Below are 13,240 nucleotides of genomic sequence, written 5' to 3'. Positions count from 1 at the left end.
CACAGCACCTGACCCATGGCTATTTTGTTAAGGGGAGGGTGTGGGAGGGGTACCAGGGATTGAACTCAAGAATCTCACCCCTAAGCCACATCCCCAACCCTATTTTGTATTTTATTTAGAGACAGAGTTTCACTGAGTTACTTTAGTGCCTCACTGTTGCTGAGGCTGCCTTTGAACTCATGATACTCCTGCCTCAGCCTCAGTTGCTAGGATTAGGTGTATACCACCACCCCAACTCCACTGCTATTTTTCTTGGGTTATCTTATCTTATGCCAATCACACTAACTTCTTAGCATTTCCTTAGAAAGACCACTACCCACCTTGGACTCTCTGACCCTATTACCACCTCTTTAAAGTATTCTAGAGATCTACTGCACTTGTATAATTTGTCACTTTATCATAGATGTTTCCTGAGCAGTCTTTGTAAGATAAAATGTTTTTTCTCCATAGTACTTAGACATACATGTATTCACTTATATCCCACCCCTATCCTAAAGATATAACTTCTTGAGGGCAGGATTTTTGTTCACTGCTTTACTTATCCCCAGGGACTAAACAAAGTCTGGGAAAAAGTAAGTAGTCAATAGCATTAAAATGACTGAAACTTTTTGGGAACTTTATTAAATGCCTAACCCTAGTAAGCTAAATTAATGTACTCTTTTAGTCCAGAGAAAAGGTTACAAAAAGAGTTTTGGAAGAAACAGAAGGCATCATGGTACATCCCAACCAGGAGCCTGCGGTGATAGCTGGGCAAGGCACAATTGCCTTAGAAGTGCTGAGTCAGGTAAAACAGCCTAGTTACTTCTTTATATTTTACTGGTGACACTGTTTTGACATACAAAACTGCTCATTAATTGGCCTACTTGTACTTTGTTTTACAAAAGGTTCCCTTGGTGGATGCACTAGTGGTTCCTGTAGGGGGAGGAGGAATGGTTGCTGGAATAGCAATTACTGTTAAGGTAAGAAGACACCTTCAGAAGACTTCCTGCCTTAGGCAAAAAGGACTTTATAGATACCTAATTCAACATTATCCCCAAATGGCCATTACTTGAGGTGGAAAGCCTTTCCCTGACTTACTACCCTCTTCTTCATGTATGACAAATTTACAGCATAAAAGCACCTTACAGTCCTTCCCCTGGATCCATCTCCATTATTATTCACACCAGGTACTACCTTTCCCAAAATGACCAAAGCCAATTGTGATCCAGGCATCTAAAACCCAGTATTAGACATACAATTTATTCATAAAGTGCTTGAAGGTCATGTTTTCATTACATCCATCAAAAGGAAGACTCTTACATAGCCAGAAATGCCCTTTTCCCCCTATTCTGCATACTTTATTTAAGCATGTAGGTAATGCCATAGTTACTTGTAAGATGTCTAATATTCCTCTTCCAGGCTCTGAAACCTAGCGTGAAGGTATATGCTGCTGAACCCTTGAATGCAGATGATTGCTACAAGTCCAAACTGAAAGGGGAGCTGACCCCCAATCCTTATCCTCCAGAAACTGTAGCAGATGGTGTCAAATCCAGCATTGGCTTAAACACCTGGCCTATTATAAGGGACCTTGTGGATGATGTCTTCACTGTCACAGAGGATGAAATCAAGGTAAGGCTCCAAGAGGAAAAAACCTATAATAGTACAACTTTAAGCAAGACAACCTTTCTCCAACCACAGGGTGATTTCATGACCTATGGGAGGGTACCCAAGCTGTATTAGGACAAACCTCTGAGGCAAGCAGAGATGAAAGTTGTGTTCTCCACTGGCAAACACACATGCATTAGCAACGAGAAAATTCAGACTAGGCATATATCTTCATTTGGCCTATAGAAGTAAACCTTTCCCCTTCTCCTGTTTTGTTAATCCTTACTCACTTCTATACCAACAGTATGCAACCCAGCTGGTTTGGGAAAGGATGAAACTACTCATTGAACCTACAGCTGGTGTTGGAGTGGCTGCTGTGCTGTCTCGGAATTTTCAAGCAGTTTCTCCAGAAGTAAAGAACATTTGTATTGTTCTCAGTGGTGGAAATGTAGACTTAACCTCCTTAAGTTGGGTGAAGCATGCTGAAAGGCCAGCTCCTTATCAGTCTGTTTCTGTTTAATTTTTATAAAAGAAAGAGATGGGCTTCAGTGTCTCTCTGGATACATTAAATTTTTGTTTTTCATGTTCCCCTCAGGCAGGGCAGCTCAGTGAAAGAGCATTTGCCTGGTATGTGCAAGGACCCAAGTTTGATCCCCAGCACCAAAACATCTTCTCGTAAAGTTTTCAAAGTCCTAATGGAAAACAGATATTTCAGTATATTTAATAGTTTTCTTAGACCAAATAGAAAAACTTCCATACTTAACTGAGCCAAGATCTTTCGTAAACAGGACAGCATACTGATGACTAAAGTATAAACTACAAACTGCTCAGTCACAACCTGTAGGCCCCATCTTTATAGTGCTAATTATTAACAATAAGACAGAATCCTACTGAATCCATTACTCTATGTCCAATTCAGGCACTGTTGAAGAAATCTCACTTTTCACCCAAGGTACTGGTTCTGGTACATATGGATCATAAGTCCATTTAGGGAAAACTCGTTTATAAAGATTCATCAGTACTGTGTCCTGAGATTTTAGCTTCCCATCAAAACTGCATTTCATATGGCCATGGGTACCTAGAAACAAACATAACAAAATTGGTCAAATTAAAAAAAAAATTTATAGTAGTAAACTTCCAATACAATAGCTATTTAATAGCATAGAGGAAATCTATATAAAATCCCAAATTCCACATTTTCTTACCTAAAGGCTCCCTGATGTGTCCTCTACGGCCCCACTTTGTTCTCAGTTCCACTGGTTTAAACCATAGTACATCCTCTTAGAATGGAGCATACAGAAGACCAAAATGAAACATTTACTCATAATGTAAACACAACCCTCACACCATAAAAGCAATCAGATCCCATCCTCTTCCTTTGTACCTACCTCTATTAAAGAACATATAACGTACTACTGCCATCTTAGTGAAAATTTTGAAAGGATGACCACTCAGAACAACTCTCTTGATGACCATTCTATCTGGATCCACTGACAACAGATGGCCTGTGGCAACAAGGCTGTGCATTCCTAAAGGAGAAAAGGAAAACAACTATTCAGGAGTTTTCAGGCCAAAGCCTTCCTTTATTGCTCTGTTCACTTAAGAGAACGATGCAATATTTTCTTGGAGAAACTACAGTAGGAATGCACAATGCTACCCTGGTCCACAGTAAAGAACCACTAAATGCTATTCCTGCTAAGCCTGTCCCCTAAACATAGCACTCTAAGTAGCCCCTAGTGATTAGCTAAGGTCTACACAGCAAGATAAAACCCAGTTTACCATCCCACAGTGGCTTCAACTCACTGTGAGGGAAAGACTGGTATATCATTATCTTCTCTATTTGCCTTCCAAATCAAAACACAGAATTGAGAACAATGATAATCCTATTAAGGACCTGTAAGCCTGTTCACCTCTGTGAACTCAACTTACCGTTGCTTTTCTGCTTGAAAAGCAGCACAGATGCAGGAGGAAAAGTAATTGGTGCATATACCGTCACCACCAAGGCCGCATCAGCAGTCAAGAATCTCTGAAGTTTATGTTTATCTGCTGCCATAACAAAGGATAAAAAAGAAAAGCCAAAACATTTTGAGGTAATCCAGAGGCCTATGAAAAGCTGCATCAGATGCAACTCTTTTTTGGTATTTTGCAATCTGTGAGGGGCGGGGTGTTGCTAGGGATCCAACTCAGGGCTTCAGACACACTAAGTGCTCTACAACTTGCACCTTCATTCCCAGCTCAACTGCAACTCTTAAACCAAAAGCAACTTGGTTTTCTTTTCTTTCTTTTTTTGGTGTGTGGTGCTAGGGATTGAACCCCAGGGCCTGTGCATGTGAGGCAAGCACTCTAGCAACTGAGCTAAATTCATAGTCTCAGCTTATGTTTCTTTACCCCACTAATTCTCAAGAAATTTTTCCTGTTAACACAATTGATATATTTAACCCAGTCCTACCCATGATTTTTCTTTTATTTTTTTTAAGTGTAGATGGACACAACACAATGCCTTTTATTTTTAGGTGGTGCTGAGGATCAAACCCAGGTCCTGCCCGTGCTAGGTGAGAGCTCTACCGCTAAGCCACAATCCCAGCCCCTACCCATGATTTTTTAACTGAAGACAAAATCTTAGAGCTTAGCATGGTCTCACACACCTGTAATCACAGCTACTAGGGAAGCTGAGGCAGGAGGATCACAAGTTCAAGGCTATGGGCAATTAGTGAGACCCTGTCTCAAAATAAAATAATTAAAAGGGCTGGGAATGTAGCTCAGTTGTAAAAGTACCCCTAGGTTCAAGCCCTACTAAAGCTTTTAAGAAAAAAAAGTTCTCCAGGTGAATTCTACTGTTCAACACCCCTACCTCATGAGAATCAGTGCTTTATTGAGACTCTCCTAGATCCATCAGCTCTTAGTCTTGCACAGGGACTGCCAAACATTTTTTTTTTAAAACCCGGGCACAGTGGCGCATGCATGTATTCCCAGTGGCTCAGGAGGCTGAGGCAGGAGGATCTCAAGTTCAAAGCCAGCCTCAGCAATGGCAAAGGCACTAAATGACTCAGTAAGACCCTGTCTCTAAATAAAATACAAAATAGGGCTGGGGATGTGGTTCAGTGGTTAGTGCCCGCGTTCAATCCCTAGTACAAAAAAAAAAAAAAGCTTTTTTGTGTGTGTGGCCATACAGTTTCTGTTCCAACTACTCAACTCTGCCATTTTAACACAAAAGCAGACAGAAATCATACATTTGGAGATTTGTTTTAAAGCATGACCATGTTCCAATAAAAGTCTGTTTACAAAAACAAGCAGTGGGGCACATTTGACCCAAAGGCCATGGTTTGTTGACATCTGATTTTAATACTAAAGCTAAAGGAAGATAAAATATTTTAAGGGAAAGAAATCATTTTAGATAACACAGTTGGCTAAATAAAAACTATGCAGAGCACATTAGTGGCTGCATTCATCTCTTCCTCCTATCATTGCTGAAATCTCAGTTAAGGTATGTTCACAAGCCCCCAGGTTAGTGGGCAATACACCTGGCTAGTCCTGAAGTGTAGGAATACAATGATTATTCCCACCAAAATGATTCCTGGTCACCATGCTCCAAACTCTGTCATCTGGTCTTTACACCTCAAAACCCACACTTTTCTTCTTTATCCAATTGTAGGCTACACCCAGCCTCCATCCCTTCACCCACACTGACACTGGCATATCAGATACCAAGATTTCCACGCAATGACACACCCTTTTTATAAAGCTGCCAACTCTGATTCAAATCCTATTCTAGAATAAATACTCATGGCAGAGAAGCCTCAGCAGCACACAGAAGTTGCATCAATGAGATGTTTCAGACAGGTTCAGACATTTTGAATAAGAACATCATTGGCTCCTAAGCCAGAGTACTGAAAATACCTCTAACACTAGCTATTCTGCACCCAGCGCCCATCAGCAAAAAGTTACGGATTCCTAAAAGTCAGTAAGATGGTCTAGAACCCAGAAATTTTCCCACTGCTAACCTGCAGTATGCTGAGAAAATAAAGGTGAGGCTCGGAAACGCCTGAATCCACAGTGGAAAATCAACTCTTCTTTGGCCTTTACAGGTTCAGTATTGCCAGGATTCCGGCTTACCACCATGTTCAACACTGACATCTGAGAACCAATAAGAAAAAAAGCTTCATAGTCTAGGAATAAAACAGCCTAACCTGAAAGGCAGCAAACTAAATGAACATCAGCCACACAATAGAACTGACAATGTTAATTCATGGCAAATTATAGAGATGATGGGACACAGGTGTATCCTTTATGTCCATTAACAACTGCACTAGAACTGAAAATAGGCTTGACCAGAGTTTTCATCCATCTTCTATGCTAGCTTATCTTCCCAGATCTAATATTAAAAAGCTTACCATATGCCACAAATACCAGTGGTCTTCAACTCATTTACTTACCACATCCCTTCAAAATCACTCATTAGACTTCTCTTCCTCAACCTGTACTCACACTAACCAAAAGTCAGAGCTATCAATCACATAACCCCCAAAGTGACAACTACTGGCTACCTAGAGAAAGAGAGATTTGCACTTTGACATAAAACTTCATTTTTTTTAAATAGGATTTTTTTCATTTTTTAACAGAGAGAGGGAGAGAGAATTTTTTAATATTTATTTTTCAGTTTTCGTCGGACACAACATCTTTGTTTGTATGTGGTGCTGAGGATCGAACATGCCAGGCGAGCGCGCTACCGCTTGAGCCACATCCCCAGCCCAAAACTTCATTTTTAAGATTGCCAATCCCTTGTTCAAAATCTGACCTCGAAAACATACTTAGAGAAGTCTCAGAACCACACAAAGATTACATCACTGAGATGCTTCAGACAGGTTCAGACATTTTGGGTAAAACCATCATTGACTTCTCCATTGTTTTCTGAGTCCTAAGTCAAAAGGTAAAATCCTCACATCCCAATGAACAATGTCATGAATGAGTTAAAAAAAAAAAGTCTCTTAACTCTCCATTTCCCAAAAGACACTAATTTACCTTCTGTTCATGAGGTAGCAAAGAAAATGCAATCAAAGGTGCTCCTTTCCTGAAGTATTCAACTACTGAGAAAGGGACTTCAGAGACATGAAGTGTGACATACCAGCCAACCTGCCAAAAGGAAGCAGAAAACAACCACAGGGTTAACCTTAGAAACATTTCTCCAGGACTGGGAATGTGGTTCAGTAGTAGAGCTTTTGCTTAGGATGTCCCAGGCCCTGGGTTCAATCCCAGCACCAAAATATAATACAACAAGAAATATTTCTCTAAATGTGTGCAAAGTCTCTCAGACTAACCTAAAACCTACACTTATCTTCTGCCTTTCACAGATGCCTCTACTACCCAGATTGAACTTTTTTTTTTTGTACCAGCGATTGAACCCAGGGACATTTAACCACTGAGCCACATCCCTAGCCCTTTTTGTATGTCAGAGACAAGCCCTCGCGGATTTGGTTAAGCCCTTGTTAAGTTGCTGAGGCTGGCTTTGAACTGGCGATCCTCCTGCCTCAGCCTCCCCAGCTGCTGGGATTACGATGTACACTACCACACCTGGTGCACATTCAACTTTTTTATTTAATGTCTCTGATATCAATGACTCAATGGCTCCCCTAATTCAGCTATAGGCAGCATAAAACTACATTAAATAGTCAAGCTCATGCCAAGAAACAGTAAAGCAGGCAACATGGTGGCAATCAAAAGCAAATTATAGTCAGGCATAGCAGCACATGCCTATAATCCCAATGGCTAGGAAAGCTAAGACAGGAGGATCACATGTTTGAGGCCAGCCTCCGCAACTTAGTGAGATCTTAAGAACTACTTAGCAAGACCCTATCTCAAAAAATAAAAAGGTTTGGGGATATAGCTCAGTGATAAAGCACTCCTTGATTCAATACCCAGTACCACCCTCTCCCCACCAAAGGCAAATAATGGAGTGGACAATGGACAGATACCTCCGCTCCTTCTTCCTCTTTTTCCTCAATCTCTTTAAAGATTCTTTTCCTAGTATTAGTAAAGTTCTGAAACTGAAAGATCCGAGCATAATCTCGAGGAAGATTTTCCTTAGGATCCCATGGAGATGTCCGGAAGCTCTTAAGGCCTCTGTACTTCTGAAATCTAAAATATAGGAAAATTCAGAGAAATTAACAGATTATATGGTGCTACATAAGACATGACTTTGATAACAGCTAAGGCTCTATTTTTAAAAACTCTAATCACTCTCTCTCAAAATAATCTAATAACTTAAACCAAGACCACATTTTTAAAACAGTTTTTTAAAAATGTATTTATTTTTTAGTTATACTTGGACACAATACCTTTATTTTACTTATTTATTTTTATATGGTGCTGAGGATCGAACCCAGGGCCTCACCCTAGCTAGATGAGCACTCTACCACTGAGACACAACCCCAGCCCCTTAATTCAGTTTTTAACAACTATTTCAAAAGACTTCTCACTAAGGATAAAGTATTTACAGTGGCTCCATAACTTAACAAATAAGATCTCTGGTAATAGTCTTAGCACTCTAGTAGCCAACATACACTCTTTGGCTTTAGTGAACTCACTTCCAGAGCAGGAACTATTGTCTATTGCTTCATGCTTTTACTTTTGTTGCCCTCCCAAAGTTCCCCTAAAATCTCCAAACATTCTGTACATATTAGCTCCTACAGAGTATTTGTTAAATAACCTTGTTATTTCTCCTTTATTAAAAGTCCTGTAACATCAGTTGTACCATAGTCTAAAACTTTATAACTTTATTATATACGACTATTTCCCATGAGTGTTGACTACCCACATAGAATGTTGGCCCTTAACAAACAGGGGACAATGTCTTTTTCTTCTTTTGCATCACAGTGACATAATTCTGAGATATATTTTTTAAATAAAAACTTGTTGTTGAATTTAGACTTACGGACTAACCGAATTTTAGCAGCCACATCACGGGGGGTGTCCATTTCATCTGGAAACATTTCTTCCATCCTTTCTTGTTTATATTTCTCTAACATTTTTTCCTCAGCCTCCTCATCCATTTTCTCATCATAAAGGTCATCACGTACAGAGTCCCCTATAGTCATAGTTTCACATTCCTCCTCCTCCTCTTCTTCACTTTTTTCATCCTATAAAATAAAGGATTACAACTGGGTGTGGATGCATGCCTATAATCCCAGCAGCTTGGGATGCTGAGGCAGGAGGATCACAAGTTCACAGCCAGCCTCAATAAAATACAAAATAGGGCTGGGGATACGGCTCAGTGTTGAGTGCCCCAGAGCTCAATCCCTGGTACCCCCCAAAAAAGAATTAGTTATTTCAAAAAAAACTCCATCTTACCCCATAGGCCATTAAGCTAAAAATAATTTTACTAGAACCTAGTCTCAACTAACATAAATGCTAATAAAAGATTAAAATAGGGGCTGGGGTTGTGTGTGGCTCAGTGGGAGAGCACTCGCCTAGTATATGTGAGGCCCTGGGTACGATCCTCAGCATCACATAAAAATAAATAAATAAAAGAGGTACTGTGTCCAACTATAACTAAAAAATATTTTTTAAAAAAGATTAAAATATAAAACAAGTTTCATTCCCAGAAACTACTATACACACCCCTCAAGATCAGGATTGCACTCTGCCTATTTGGAGTTGTATACAAAAATGGGCCCAGGGTTAATTTCCCTACCTGAGATTCCTCTTCCATAAAATCCTGTTCTGTGTCATCATCTTCATCTCTTTCCCCTCCACTTTCACCACCTTCATCCAAAATCCATTCAGCTTGGTAACTGGACGTTCCTTTGGGGACCTTCTTTACCACCTTAGAACCTTCCTTCAAATAATCTGTAAAAACCCAAACAAGTTATACACCTCCATTCCCTTATCACTCTGGATAGTCTCACCTATATAGGATGATACTGCTGCCAACATGGGAAACTAGCAGACACCATGAGTAGAAAAGACTACTTAAAATTTAATTCAGCTCCCTCACAATTAGCAATACTTCCAAAGCTAAATAAACCTGGCAACAGACCTTAAGTTGTTTGTGTTTATTATAATACAATAACAAGTTAGTTTCAAAACTGAGCAAAGGTGTGCCCAATGTTTGCCTAGTACAATTATAAAGCATTTGGGGGAAAGAAGAGGTGACAGGACTTCAACTATATCTTCATCCAACTCTACTCTATAGGGTGTGACCAGCTACCCTGTGAGCAACTAATCAAAATTCACAATTCCAGGTCAGATGAATAACAAGATTGCTACTACCAACCTTTTGCCTCACTCAGCTCCTCCTCAGTGGGCCAGGTTTGCTCCCCTTCCATTGGATCTAGAATAACTTCTGTTTGCAAAGACTCTTGTCTATCAGGGTCTGCCTTCATTAGGACCTTAAGATCTTCTTCCATGTCAGATGCAACATCTGAAGCACAAACCTTGAAAACCAAAAGCAGATGATAGCGTCACAATTTTTCAAATGGTCATTTAGCTCTGTACCCCTGCTTGAGTCTTCAGGTCTTTCATAATCTGGTCTTATTCCTAACCACATCCCTCACTTTCATCAGGTTGCTGTCTTCACAATTCAAAGAAACCTTACGCTTCATCACTGTGCTTTAGGTTCATGTTGTATCTATCTTCTAATATTCTTTTTTAAATTTTTGAAATACAGATATTTTTAGTTGTAGATGGACAGCATGCCTTTATTTTGTTTATTTTACGTGGCGCTGAGGATTGAACCCAGCACCTTACACATGCTAGGCAAGCGCTCTGCCACTAAGCCACAACCCCAGCCCCTTCTAACATTCTTTTACCTCTGCTCAACTCAAAATCACAATCCTCAACACCTAGCTAAAATCTGATCCCCTCTGTGAAGCTTGCTAATCTACCTTTTCAACTAATACAGCAGGCCCATATCTTACCATATCCAATTTTTTAATTTCAAATGTTTGACATTTTCTTCTAATTTAACTAAGTTCTCTGACCATCTCTTATAATCTCAGAGCCAACTGCAATGCGAAGTATCTAGAAAATGCTGCACTAATGATTTATCAACATATCTGTAGTTGACTGTTACTTGCCTTCAAACTGTCTCCTCATTGGCTTAAGTATGCAGACTACCGTCTCTCAATTTAAAATTTCTCCATCCTGTTTCAACTTACATATTAATCTACAATGCATGCTTCTAAAAATAAATAAATAAATAAATAAAGATCAATTCTGGAGCTAGGTTCAGTGTTGACCACCTATAGTACCAGCTACTCAGGAGGCTGATGTATGAAAATGGTTTGAGCCCAAAGTTCAACATAGCAAGACCCCATCCCCAAAAAACAAACAAAATCCATCAATCTTACCTCCATTGCCATGCCTGAGTCCTTTTGGGATTTTATCACTTTAGGGTTTAAAGGAAAAGGGTCGATGGGGGCATCTATCTGTTTCATTTGGAAATCACCATGTCCAACAATATGTAGCAAGCTATTTACATTCAGAGTCTGTCCACGAACATAGCCTGAGATTTTCAAGGTGCCCACCAAGTTATTCTCTTCACTGGGTACAAAATCAGCAGCATGGGTAAACAGATAGGCTCGCCGATCTCTAAAAGCAAGATGCCTTCGCTTTTGGTTAGCCAACTGCCTAAACAGTGTTGCTGCTTCCTGTTGAGTGTCTAACAGAAGGAGTCTGTCATCAGGAAATCGCTTCTCTACTGCTTTGCTTAGCTTCTTTCTGGCATCTATTTGCTTTTTCAGAGGGATACCAGAAAATCCCTGGACAGCAAGTGCTGTAAGCAAAAGAGAAGGATCTTTATAATTTATCCCTTCACTATATAAAAATCCCCTGTAGCTTACAAACAACCTAACAATTCTATTGAGATCACTCAACTACCCTAAAGAAATGTCAGTGAGGCTGGGCACAGTGGTGCACGCACACCTGTAATCCCAGTGGCTTGGAAGGCTGAGACAGGATAATTATGAGTTCAAAGCCAGTCTCAGCAACTGCAAAGCACTAAGCAACTCAATGAGACCCTGTCTTTACTAAAATCCAAAAAATAGTGTTGGGAATTGGCTCAGTAGTTGAGTGCCCCCTGAATTCAATCCCCGGTACCAAAAAAAAAAAAAAAGTCAGTGAAACCAAATTTCACAATCTTCTTTCTCTCAACAGGACAGCCCAGATATTAAAAAAAAGAAAAAACCTAAACCCTTAATTGGTAATTTGTAAATAAATGACCAAGATTAATTTGTACATGTATATTGCACTACCAGCTTAATACAGTCCATCAGTTATATTCAGGAATCAAATGCCAAGCACAATATCTGAAAACCGTAAAAATGTTAATTCATGGGGCTGGGGTTGTAGCTTAGGGTAGAGCACTGTGCCTAGCACCTGGGAGGTACTGGGTTCAATCCTCAGCACTACATAAAAATAAATATAATAAAGGTATTGTGTCCATCTACAAAAAAAAAAAAAAAGCTAATTCACTTCCTTCCCTGGCCTCTAATACTCCCAACTTACTTACTATAGGTGGGAAGACCCTGAGCAAAGAGGCAGGAAAGGCAGTAATCCCCAGTGCTGTCCCAGCCTTCTTGTGGATCAAGGAGGAACAGGATGGTATCAGCCACTTTAGCCATATCTAATACACTGTGAAGATCTCCTAAAAATAAAAACACAATAAGAGGAGTAGTTGACATGAGCATATAACCTCATTAACATTACTGCAAACATAAAAACAGAAAAATATTGTATATGCTAACCTGGCCTCGCAGATGTGAAAAACCACCGATGTTTCAAACGGGGGCACAGCAGCATAAAGCTATAGGTGCTTCCCCATTCATTTACGTGCACTGTTCCCATGTCCCTATCCTGAAGAAGGCGAAAGGCCTCAGACAGGGAAATTCTGTTATGCAAAGCCACCACCAGCACCTGATGAGGAGGCCCATCCTTGCTGCCCAGCTGTCTCTTCTCTGCCAGAACCTGAAAAACAAAATCAGAGAACATCTCTGAACCATGCTCCAGTACTGCTTTTCCAACAGTGCAGATGCTCCTTGCCCTAACTAGCATCCTTGTTAACCACCACATGCATTGGGGCGAGTGGGGGTTGGGTAAGGAGCGCGAAAGAAAGCAGAGAATGCTCTAGCGAGAATCTACACTTGTAGGTAAGCCGGACATGCGCTCTAGGGTTATATATCAGTCCTTTCCTGGCCACATTTTCTAGCACGAAGAATTACCCGTCTAAAACGGTAGAGAAACCGCACCATTCCTCAACCCCCACTCCTCTCACCGCCTCCTTCTTCTGCTTTCGGAGCTGGTTGGCGCGATGTCTCTGGTCTACTCTGCTGAGCTCTTTTCTCACCTTCTTGCACAAGATTTTCAGTTCTACACGACCTGGAAAGCAGATGAAAAAGGGGCTACAGGGATCGACACCATAAGTTGTTCAACCAAGAGCCCCACTGGCCACCTCAGAGTCTTTCGCGTGGGTCCCAGACCCGAGACCAGCTGTCGAGGCACAAAGAAAAGCAACTATGTCGGTTAAACAGCCCTTCCTACATTATCTTCTCACCCTTTCCGTCCCGTTGTGCGGATCCTCGACCCCGATGCCGCCCGCCTTTATGAGCTTTATTCTGCTGCTTGAGCGGGCCGGAGCGGTGAGCCGCCATGCCGAAGTTCACGT

General features: G+C 40.7%; 2 protein-coding genes and 2 non-coding genes across 15 annotated transcripts in view; 1 reads left to right on the top strand and 3 right to left on the bottom strand.

Annotated features, from left to right (window-relative positions):
• The window catches only part of Srr (serine racemase), a 26,053-nt gene extending 19,456 nt beyond the window's left edge, over window positions 1-6,597 (top strand). For 10 of the 11 annotated variants that reach the window (XM_026388978.2, XM_026388970.2, XM_026388971.2 and 7 more), the window contains 4 exons: window positions 665-784; window positions 885-959; window positions 1,399-1,608; window positions 1,889-2,135. In XM_026388978.2, coding sequence (XP_026244763.2) covers window positions 665-784; window positions 885-959; window positions 1,399-1,608; window positions 1,889-2,104 — 621 coding nt within the window. In that variant the 3' untranslated portion in view covers window positions 2,105-2,135. Of the gene's footprint in view, window positions 1-664; window positions 785-884; window positions 960-1,398; window positions 1,609-1,888; window positions 2,136-5,669 lie in introns of those variants that run through there. The other variant, XM_026388980.2, reaches the window with a different exon arrangement.
• Tsr1 (TSR1 ribosome maturation factor) lies at window positions 2,224-13,240 on the bottom strand. 2 transcript variants are annotated; one of them, XM_026388967.2, is made up of 15 exons: window positions 13,130-13,240; window positions 12,851-12,954; window positions 12,324-12,543; window positions 12,089-12,223; window positions 10,929-11,353; window positions 9,854-10,013; window positions 9,272-9,426; window positions 8,521-8,717; window positions 7,554-7,716; window positions 6,604-6,714; window positions 5,586-5,718; window positions 3,514-3,630; window positions 2,973-3,113; window positions 2,790-2,864; window positions 2,224-2,662 (listed from the first exon to the last, which is right to left on the bottom strand). In XM_026388967.2, the coding sequence occupies exons 1-15, from the start codon at window positions 13,224-13,226 to the stop codon at window positions 2,484-2,486; spliced, it is 2,412 nt and encodes an 803-aa protein (XP_026244752.2). In that variant the 5' UTR covers window positions 13,227-13,240; the 3' UTR covers window positions 2,224-2,483. The 2 variants fall into 2 exon arrangements, with proteins under 2 accessions (XP_026244752.2, XP_026244753.2); XM_026388968.2 differs by having other exon boundaries at window positions 3,514-3,627.
• Window positions 5,369-5,463, bottom strand: LOC113182907 (small nucleolar RNA SNORD91 family). The gene has a single exon (XR_003300807.1). It is a non-coding gene; the product is annotated as a small nucleolar RNA SNORD91 family (small nucleolar RNA).
• Window positions 6,391-6,485, bottom strand: LOC113182908 (small nucleolar RNA SNORD91 family). The gene has a single exon (XR_003300808.1). It is a non-coding gene; the product is annotated as a small nucleolar RNA SNORD91 family (small nucleolar RNA).

This window comes from Urocitellus parryii, chromosome 7, assembly GCF_045843805.1.
Source record: "Urocitellus parryii isolate mUroPar1 chromosome 7, mUroPar1.hap1, whole genome shotgun sequence".
In the NCBI taxonomy this organism is placed as follows: Eukaryota; Metazoa; Chordata; class Mammalia; order Rodentia; family Sciuridae; genus Urocitellus; species Urocitellus parryii.
This window is presented reverse-complemented; position numbering and strand designations above follow the sequence as displayed.

Excerpts from the sequence above, each read along its gene's own strand:
- Tsr1 (XM_026388967.2), bottom strand. The coding sequence starts at position 13,226 with ATGGCGGCTCACCGCTCCGGCCCGCTCAAGCAGCAGAATAAAGCTCAT. Across the intron at positions 11,354-12,088 it reads TCAGGGTCTTCCCACCTATA|CACTTGCTGTCCAGGGATTT; the intron begins GTAAGTAAGTTG and ends TTTTGCTTACAG. Across the intron at positions 7,717-8,520 it reads GATGTGGCTGCTAAAATTCG|ATTTCAGAAGTACAGAGGCC; the intron begins GTTAGTCCGTAA and ends CCTATATTTTAG.